Here is an 11142-nt window from a genome sequence, read left to right on the forward strand (position 1 = left end):
ACCAGTACATCCTGCAGAGATTGTTGTCACACGTAGTACACAACCAGTATTTGCCAGAAATTCCTGCAGCTCCCTTAAGTGTTGCTGTAGGTCTCTTGGCAGCCTCCCTGACCAGTTTTCGTCTTTTGAGTTTATCAATTTTGGAGGGACATCCAGTTCTTTGCAACGTCACTGCTGTCCCATATTTTCTCCATTTTTGATGACTGTCTTCACTGCGTTCCATGGTATATCCAATGCTGTGGAAATTTTTTTGTGCCCTTCTGACAACTTTCAACAATGAGATCCCTTTGATGCTTTGCAAGCTCTCTGCGAACCATGGTTTTTGCTGTAGCAGGCAACTGAGTAAATGTCAGGAAAATCCTACTAGGACAGTTGAACTTTATTTGGGGTTAATCAGTCTCTCTAATTGATGACAGGTGTGTACCCAAAACGACTGAATGCTATAATTAAATTAAATCAAAAGGTGCTTCAACAAAGTATTAGTTTAAGGGTATGCAACCAAGCTTACTGTACATTTTTTAATTTTTTTATAGTTGTCCCCCAACAGATTTTTTTTTCAATTGAACTGTACAGGTCATAGGTCATATTAAAGGTGGAAAAGTTTTGAAATGATTTATTGTGATCTCATTTGTTATCTCAAAAACCTGGCATTTTAAAAGGGGAGTGTACACATTTTATATCCACTGTATTTACACCTGTCTAATGTATTTCATTGCTACTTCTTTCTTTAAAAATTATCTTCCAGTCACTAACCCCTTATCTTTAACCTGATGCATGTATTTCCATGCAACAATTTTCATTGTCTGCCAACTTTTTCTTACACGATTCATCTTCTGAAAGATGGTACCCAAACAGATTTCATTGCTAACCTTGAAGTACTTCCAATTGCTGATTAAAGTGAAATATACTGACCAAAATCAAATAACTTGGCACAGTAATACAATAACGGTCGGCTTTTCCCGGTTAGGGGTCGCCACAGCGGAACTCCGGTCTGCTAATGATTGGCAGTAGATTTGTACGTGCTGGCTTGCCGGGCCTAACGCACAACCTTCAATGAAGGAACGCCCATTCACGCATGTCGATACACAGAAGACGCTCTGAGAATCGAACGTGCAACGTCTAACTGAGGCAACAACGCTACCGCAGCACCACCACCGCAGTATGGATTAAAAAGACTAAAGAGGAAAGTGAAGCCTAATGTGCTTATAATCAATGGCATGTAAATTATGTATTTTTTTCCCAACACCCTTAATCAATCTATACACGGCCATAGGAGAGGTCAAACTTCCCTTGCAGGCACTGGATGCAAGGCAGAAACCTGTCTTAGGCAGGAAACAGGTCCATCATAGAATACATACATGTTCACATGCACAGACAAGGGCAATGTGAAAGTCACTACTTTAAATTTAAAAATAGAAATTATGTTAGAAACAAGATAAAACACGCACACAAGCAAATGAATGCCTTATAAAGTTAGTGCTGAAAGTAATCCAGCCAGGAAATACATAAGGACCAAACACTAACACAGGAACAATGCCCCCTACATCAGTGTGCTGCCTAGCAAACAATTTTACAGCAACACTTTCATGAGGAAGGCCGACACCTCCCTTAAATCACTTCTACAAGTCCTTGAAAATCAATTAACACAATGAAGGATATGGGCTTAACAGGAACCAGACCCCTAACAAAGAAATTTATATATCATATTCTGACAACTGCAGTACTTTCAGAATGCTCATTATAAAACAGTACTTTAACTGAATTTTATATGAAATTATACTCTGAAAATATTAAAGTCCTTTAACAAATGAAAATAATGAATACATTCTTTAAATATAAATTTGTTTTTTTATTATTACTATGATGCGAGATTAGTTGAGCACTAAGCAGCAATCTTCTAAAGTATCTTGAAATGTGAGAAAATGTAACACTGCAAATAAAGTGTACTGATGATGTTCATTCATTACACTTCACTACCACCTTCACCCATTGTCCCACTACCTTTCTTCAAAATTACACAAACTCTAGCAGTCTCTCTCTCTCTAACTGATTTCAGGGTACAACCTGACCACCATTTTTGCAATGTTCCTCTAAAATACCATGACACACTCCAAACTGTATATAGTACCTTTGATATTCAGAATAACATTTGCTGTTGATGATGGTGTTTCACGTGCATCTTAGCACACCACTACTTACATACCAGGATAGAATTACACTGGACCCTTTATAACTCTTCAGGAGTACAAGTGTCAAAAATCAAACATCTGGGAAAATCATAAAATGCAGCCCCAAATCTGCAGATCCTAGTAATTCATACATTTGTGGCCGCATACTAAGCGAATGAAAGAGGATTTTTTTATTTTGCAAGGGGGTATGTCCTCCCTGCTCTTTCACCACCCCTTACTTTACTACACTCACTTAAAAGTCACTGCATTTTAAGAAAAGGGCATCAAGCATGGATGCATTACAAAAACAGTAATGGGTACTAAAGGTTCACACTGTAATAAAAAAAAAAAAAAGAAGTCTACAAACAAAACAAACGTAAGCTCCATCCAGCTCCAAAGAGGGCAAACACTAGCTAAATTTGGCTTCCCATCCAGTTATTGACTTTTACTTTAAATGTGGCAAGGATCTTACTCTATTTGACACGACATATGTTGGGCTATGAATCTCACACACCAACATGTCTTATTGGCTGATGAGTTTTGCACTTTCAACCGGATATGTAAGGAACCATTTGTTTTATGCAGGAGTACGATGTCAAAAACCTTCGTGTCTTCAGTAGCACAAAAGGCTAGGCACAAATCAACAAGTAGAAGTCTACACAGATGGCTGCCTGTTTGTCCACATCATCAAGGGGCTTTATGGCATCAGGCAAGTGGAGGGATATGTTTTGACAATGTTTTGTCAAATATGAGTCAAAAGAAGCATTGTATTCAGTGGATTAGATAACAGATGAGCAAAAGGGAATTTAAACACATTATCTATTTAATAGCCATCAAAACAGATCAACAAATTTAGCCCGAAAAAAATGTGCTCCTTCAATATAGCATCAGTTTCTATGCTCTAAGTTTTGCTTAAGCCTGCATTATCATATACATCAGTTAAATGACCCACAGTGGAATGAAAAACAAAAGCACAACTACAAATGCATTTTCCTGCAATCATTTCCTGGATTAAAATTACATCAAATGGGTAATACAATGCAGATCCCACAAAGACAAGTTACTAAAGATAATGCAAGAGTCCATGCAAACTTAACGTTACGTGCAGTGCAAGCATAATCACTGAAATGACAAAGCAAAATGCTGTCATACTTCCTTTACATGTGGCAACATAAAAATTTTGTAGAAAGGAAAACACTTTTTAATAAGAAAAACATACTGTTATTAATGCATCTGTCCTTCGCTTTTAATGGGAACTGCACCTAGTATAATTTATAACCTGCATCTTAATCCTACTATTAAATGCAAGGAAAGATCAAGTATTGCTGTTATTCTAGGGGGTTCACAAAACTGCAAGAAAGCAGTAAATAAGTGCCCAGCCCCACATCACAGTCCTTGTCAATCTACATTTTCTATAGTGATTCTCAAACGTACACTACCAAGAGTATTTCACTTATCAATTACCAAAAGTGTGAAATGGGAAATTAGAGTTATCAATACACCACAAAACTGACAAAGAAAATGTCTTAATTTGATCAACTGCCTGGAAAATGCAATTTGGCTGCTACCTAAATAACTACACCACATTTCAAAGAGCATGCTCTAATATTTATAAAATTGCTGTATGTGTAAATGTGACAAAAGAAGATACTGCCAGCACAGCTATCATGGAATTTTGTAAATAATTACTTATTTGTGAATATCAACATGACCTATATGATTGTGTTACAAATGTATTAGAACTGTATGTCGTGTATATCAAACTGGTTTGTACATGTGTGTGTGTTAAAAAGTGCTTAGGCTTAAAACAGAACTACAGTGTGCTCTACTGGAATAGAATAGAAATGTGCATCACTACTGTAACTGTTTAAATGTATATATTTTAACAGTGGAAAATGGAATACAGGAGGTTAACTTCAGAAAAATAGCTGAAATTACTTTATGGCTACGCAATAAAAGATGGCATATTTCAGTTTTAAAGCAACTAGAGACAATGTCTGTACTAGGAAGCCTTCTGCATTGTCTTTAGGGTGAAATAATTTACTAGTCTTAAAATGTGGAGAAATGTCATTGTTTTATGACTTCCAGCATCTGCCAAAAATCTGAGGTCTATGTATTTTCACAGGTAGATGCTAAATACTTCCAGCGGGGGCGGGGTTTCACCTGGGATAGTTGGATGACAAAAAATGCTGCCATTGTGCAGCTATGCCAGCAATATTCGAGATATTAATTTGCAAAGTCTCTTAGAGAGACAGGGCATTCTGTATTCAGTCTTGGACCCGACAAGAACCCTTCACAACAACATCTGCCTTGCTCTAATTAAGTAAGTTAACTAGGTTATAGTAACTCTCTTAGATTCAGTCAGGAATATAGTGAAGCTTAGTTTAGATTATTTGTCTTTATTTATTTAGGACTGTCCTGCAATGTTGTTTGAAATATTTCCTGTGATTATGAACTCTGTCACTGAACACATACTGAAAATTTTCTTGTTCTTTTATTAAACATTTAAACTTTTCATTGTGGCTGATCTGTCGAGAAATATTTAAGTTTTGAGAGTACTTGCATATTCATGTGGTGGCACTGTGTGGGCTACTCCTAATAGCCTTGCTCTTAGTCAATCTATCATTTGTAATAATATTACACATCAAGATTGGACACCGCATAGCAAGTAAACCTACCAGCCTCTCCCAGCTGTGTGTGTGTGTGTGTGTGTGTGTGTGTGTGTGTAAATCCAACCTTGAATGGTGTGTCAGCTACTTGGGCAGGGACACAAAGCGCCAGCTGGACAAAGAGGGTACTGGCAGGTCTTGGCTTGGTTACTCAGATGAGACCTCAACTCTACAGGTGTGCCAGTGGGTTGTCTTATTGGGGATCCGGAGAAATAAGGAGAAACCAGCCCCAGACTGACTGTGGTCTCTGTGTGCTCTTAAGGCAAATTGTACTTGATGCAGAGAGCTGCATCTGGAAATTGTGTGTGTGTACCGGTTATCCTCCCAGTGTACATCCCCCACTGTTGCCAGTGGTAAGGATAGAGGCGCCTTGATTACTGGTCCAGTGGTGGGTTACAAAGTGACCAACGGTCCTACTTTTTCTAGGACAGCCACAGTTTGGAAGTCTCTGTCCCGGATTCCCAAACATTGTCTTTGGGACACAGAAATGCCCCAGTTTAGACCGCTCAGTCTGAATGGTGACTTGGCTTCCCAGGGTGGCCAGTCCCCCTGCTTTCCCATTCTAAGCAGCTCTGGGACTTTGCGATTTTTCAGGGATGCCATTGGGTATGGGGGTATGGTCAGATGCCTTCGCCCTGGCAGGAGCCATCCAGGCCCTACCACCAGTCAGTCACAGTCCCTCCCTCAAGGACTTCCATCATGGGGGGTTTTGCTTGACCCCACTCACCCAGGCAGGAGCTCTCCAGGCCCTGCACCCATCTGTCTGGTGCTCCCGTACCGATTTCTGTCAAGGCCAAACCTTATAGTCCTCCCCTTCGACCTGGCCAACAGACCTTCCGTGGCCAACCCATGTCAGGGGACTCAACTAAACTGCATGCCTCCTGCAGGCTGCCAAATTGTGCCAGACTGCCAATGCCCTCGGCCCCTCTCAGGGGAGCTTCCCTCCAACCCCGTCCACTCCTCTGGAACTTCCCTCAGCCGCTGAGGGGCAGATCCGCTCCCATCCAGAGGAGTTCTGGGGGCTTTGAGATTTTTCAAGGATGCTGTCAGTTATGGGGTGAAGTTGGATGCCTTTGCCCTGGTAGGAGCCCCTCTGCCATCCACCCTGGCACTTCCTCAAGGGCTTCCATCATGGGGAGCTCTGCCTGACCCCACTCACCTATGTAGGAGCTCTCCAGGCCCCACCATTGTACACCAGTTGCTCCCTTAAGGACTTCCATCATTGGGGGGGTTGTGCCTGACCCCACTCACCCAGGCAGGAGCTGGCCCAGCCCTGCCACTATCTGCCTCCCTCCCCCTTCCAGACCTTGGGGCATGGTCTGTACGCTCTCACCCAAGCAAAAGCTGCCCTGTACCAGTTACTTTCCACCTCTCTCTCCCTTCCAGACTTCCATCGGGCCTGACCCCCTCTGGGGTTCCACTTCTACCGAGGAGAGAGAGAGTGCTTTTCCAGGGTTACATATCTACTGACTGCTGCCAAATCCTGCAGTCATGCGTGCTCTTGGAGCCTCTAAGGGGATCTTCCCAGCCTCATGGAATTCTGCTAGGCCACAAAACCGCAGACAGTCCCTCAGCCAGACTTCTATGACACTGGTTCTCCATTTTTCCTTGCACCTAGGGCTTTCAGACTCACAGGGGAGTTAGTCCTGGGTTTCCCCATCTCTGCACTTTTTGCGGCACACCTCCGTCTCTCACCCCCACGGTGCCAGGCGCCAACGAATGTGCATCGCTTCAAGCTTCCTGGCATGTGGCCTCTTGCCTCCTGGGTGGTGCTATTCATAGAGTGGCATCTCCACAGTGCCTGGTGAAGAACGGGAGGCCTGCCTGCCTCAATGCAAGATGACATGGCTGCCCTATCTCCACTGCCATGGGGACTGGGAGAATGGGACTGCAGACCTGGTTTCCCAGGGCGGCCTTCAAGTGTCCCAGTTTAGGTCCTGTAACAAAATGGCCATCTTGGCTGGTTGTCACAATAACATGGTTTCATTTCCTGGCTTTGTAGTACATTACCCCTACCGTGATTTCTGCGCAGGAATGGGTGTGGCCTACATGACTGACAAGCCATGCAGATTATACAGTGACATGGTGAATGTCAATTGTGAATATTCACTTTCTGACCATTTTTAAACAGGCTTCATGCTTTTTATTTTATCTTTAATTAGAGCTACTACAGCTTTTAGTGTACCGGGATAAGCCGAAAGACACAACAGCAGCTTTTAGTGTACGATACGTAAAACGGAGACCAACTGAATTTGTCCTCATTTTCTACATAGTGCAATGTCGAAAGCACTATGGTGTGTGACTTGCTTTGTGACTTTGTACGTAACCACAAGCTGTGTTGCAGGATAAGAAACGGGTCAGAAGGACAGTATGTATGCAGTATCTACAAGTTCCCGTTATGTAGTCCATACCCATAACTGGTGCACTCCCACCTTTCTTTGGTACAATGTTGTGCAGTAAATGCTTTTGCAGGGGAGATAAAGCAATATTCTGAGGCAGTGGGACAATAAATAAACGCAATAAAAAAAAAAAAAAAACCCTCTCAGAAAGGTCGCCATCCACACCTTTACAGAACAAGAATTTTAAGTCTGTGTAACAGATTTTATACATGCAGCATTTTATGTGTTCGCTCCCTCCCCTTTACAAAATTGTAAATCTTAGGGTTACCACCTGTCCCACTCTGCAAAGGACAGTCCCTCTTTGGGCAATTGTGTCCTGCAAAAAATTGAAAAAATGGCAAATGTCCTGAGATTTTTGGACAAAAATATCTCCTGTATTTTCTTTAATAGTTGCATAAAACAGTTATTTTGTATCTGAAACACCTAATTGTTATAAGAAACAGAATAAGCAACTCAAATGCTACAAGAATAAGTTTTTTCATTTGTACTTACCGTGGATATGTTTTGCCCTGCAAAATCTGACGTTTCTACAAAAAAGTCCCACTTTGGGCATTTGAAAAGGTGGCAACCCTAGTAAATCTCAGTGCAACATTAATACTTTTGTATAAATGCAGCATATTCTGTGTTTGTTGTAATTGGTAAAAATCTGTTTGGATCGGTACACCATTTGTAACTACACGTTCTGCCAAATTATTTAGTCTTAACATGTATCGAAGATTTTGATCAACGGAAATTGGAAATCCTGAAACCAGCAAATAAGGGAGAAAAGTTTTTTTTTTTTATCGAAATAGTTACAATGTTTAGTATACTTATTTCTCTGAGAATAGTTTTCCAAAGTTTATTCAAAGCAGTTTTCAAAATAAACGTCATGCGCAGAGTGCTGGGCAGCAATTGGGCGGTCGGGTAATGTTCTAATACAAAACTTATTTCCTTAACTGCAGTCTGGCATATTCAGAAAGGCTGTGAAGTTTTACTTTGAATAGGTAGTAGAAGCAACGAATTTTAAAAGTAAACAGGTTGTAGATAACATTCAACCCCAACCCAATATCACGAGTATTAACAGGAGAATACATGCTCTGACTCATAAAACAATATGGAATGGGACAATGGAAGACGAAGGTGTGTTGGGACTTGGATGGTTAACAACTTTCAGACGCCGAAGCAGAACTTTGTTTTATTTTTCCCAGGGAGGTGGGGCGACATCCAAGCTAAATACGGTGCGAAAACTTGATTGAAAGAACACACTCAAGGAACACAAGAAACAGTAAGAATATAATGCAGTTCCCCAGAATACAGCAGCAAAAACACTTCCGAGACAAAACAGCTCTGTTCACTATGACAAACTAATGAATAATAACAAAAATATCCCTAACCCAGAAAAGACTACATGGCTAAAAATAATCCCCCACTTCCTTTCCTAGCTTTCACTGTGGTATCTCAAAGACTCAACATTATTTCTTCAAAGTCCACGGTCACACAAAATAAGTGCCACTTCAATGACGCAACAAAACTCACCATTAAATCATCTGGACAAACGACTTCATTTAATATAGCCTCCATGATTGCGGAAACTTGGAAGCAGGTTCACGGCCAGTTACAATCACGTGATTAATGTATCGCGCACTCTTTTAAACGACAGCGGAAATGTTTTTTTTTTTCCCCTTATATAATGCTTAGTTTCGTATATGACAAACTACACGTACAAGGTTTAGGCCTTGAAAATAGTCATTTGCTGCATATGTATATATGACTGTGCCGTAGTTATTCACAGTATTCGGATGGTGAATAAAGTTACCGTTTATTTTGAATACAAGCATTAAAAAAACCAGCTCGGCACTAATGCTTTGCGTCATGCTGTTTCTAATGCGTAATGACGACTTTAATGATGTATTAAAGTTTATAGTAAAATGCTAAGATTTGGATTGTCATGCACTGTAACAGTTCTTTGCTTGTCAGAAAAATCTATTGCCGTTGGCTGTTAAAGAAGCAATAACACCGGACAGTCATAAATCTGAGCTGTTCAGCTTCTCGCCTTTTATTTCTGGTTTATTCCTCATAAAGTCTATGGTTCTCTGGCAAATCAGCGAAAGTTTAAATTACTACGTAATAACAGATATTTGAGTTTCAGACTTCACAACTTTCAGAAAATGCTAGAATAACAAGTTTTGCATTACTATAAAATTATCCAAGTTTATAAAACCGATACTTAAAATTACTATTTTAGACCCTTGTTCCCCATTATTTCTGGTTTTGTCCAGATTCTTTATGCTAAGGCTTAGTCAGAGGTATCCATCAGCAGGTGCTTCTTAGAAGCCCATTTCTAAGCAAGTGATGCTGGACCTGGTGGTCATTACAGGGAAATAATGGATTAGTCATAACACCGTATAGGGCAGGAGGAAGGCCTGCCACCTCTGTAAGCAATAATGACCGACAGGGTGTGTGTTAATGTGTAACTAATGCCCGCCATAGGTGTTATAAGGCCTGACGCCACAGGTCCTGGAGGGCATTATTGCCCTTAAGAGAATGGGCCGTCTGTTAAATTATATTATATTTATTTTTTAAGTACATTATCATTCTTTACATATATATTTTGATTTAAAATAATCCTCTGCCTAATTTTTCAAACTTTCTATCATATATGCAAAGAGTGTTGGAGGAAGCATTTTACATCAAAGAGATATAAAATAATATAGGAAAACATAATTTTATAGAGAGCCAATTCTCTCTCTCTCATACACAGTCTCTTTCTGTTTTGACACACACACATGCAGTCTCCCCTGGTTTCATACTCACATTCACTCACACAAGCATAACTCACCTTCTTAGCACAAAAAAATCTGGCCAAAGCCAAAAATAAGGGGGGGGGGGGGGGCACTAAAAATAAAGACAATTTTAATTATTGCTCTTGTTAGAGATTATGAATATAATTTTATAATTAATTCTGTTGTAAATATGCTGAAAGATCAAGCATAGAATACAAAGTTTGCTTGAATATATGTATAGAGTTTAGCAATGTAAAATGGGCATTCATACTATATGTATAACAGACAGGCTTCTCTTCAAAGCATCAGAAATGATTTTCTCATGTTTGCAGAACAAATATCTAAACTCAGCAATGAGTGATGTTTTTTCAGTGGGAACAGAACAGATGTTTGCTTTCATACTTTGTAAATATATGCTACAATCTGACAGAAAGAGTATGTGTCATTTGTTATAAAAATAAGTTATCTGCAACTGCTTATAGCTGCAAAATATATTTCTTTATCAGTGTGCAATTTGAAAGGCTTGCTGCTTTAAACAGACTACATATGGAGTCATGCAAAGCTCTTTGTCTCTGATTCAGCAGTAAACAGCACAGCAAGACTGTGTGTCTTAAGAAGACTTTGGATCTAGCACAGCAAAGAAGCACAAATTAAAATAAAATTTTCAATGGTGACCCTAACAAACGTTCCTAGTCTGTATCCAAAAACAGGGGGAGTGAGTGGGTAATGCCTTGTATAAGGTCACTCCTGTAAAAGCACAATAACCATCGTTTATGTGAAGTACTTCAGATTTCTACAGTTTGCAGCAATAATACAGTTTATTAGACGTCTAAATCTGGAGTGAGACTGCAGTGCAGGAAGGTGAGCAGTGCCATCAATTTTCCAAAAAAGGTACAATACAAAGTTGTAAGACTGAAACTGCCAGTTTTGCTGTACCAACTTCACAAGTGACTACAGAAACGTTTCAACCATCTACAGTAAAGTAGCCTGGCCATCTGCCTCTCTGTTGACTGGTAAGAAAATGTTTCTGTGTTACATACAGTATGAATGCCATAGAGGTAATAATAATAATAACAGAATGAAATGTTAGTTATACAGTATATTAGCAAATGTAAAACCTTATTAGGGCAAGTTAATAGTAAGG

General features: G+C 40.0%; 1 protein-coding gene across 1 annotated transcript in view; it reads right to left on the reverse strand.

The window, feature by feature from the left end:
• FIS1 (fission, mitochondrial 1) overlaps positions 1 to 8953 on the reverse strand; it is a gene marked incomplete in the record, with an annotated part of 397913 nt that extends 388960 nt beyond the window's left edge. Inside the window, 1 exon segment of the mRNA XM_044076998.1 lies at positions 8752 to 8953. Within this exon segment, the coding sequence (XP_043932933.1) occupies positions 8752 to 8796 (45 nt within the window).
• Positions 8954 to 11142: the final 2189 nt, after the last annotated feature.

Source organism: Protopterus annectens, chromosome 7.part0 (genome assembly GCF_019279795.1).
Source record: "Protopterus annectens isolate FY-2018-M chromosome 7.part0, PAN1.0, whole genome shotgun sequence".
NCBI classification, from domain to species: domain Eukaryota; kingdom Metazoa; phylum Chordata; order Ceratodontiformes; family Protopteridae; genus Protopterus; species Protopterus annectens.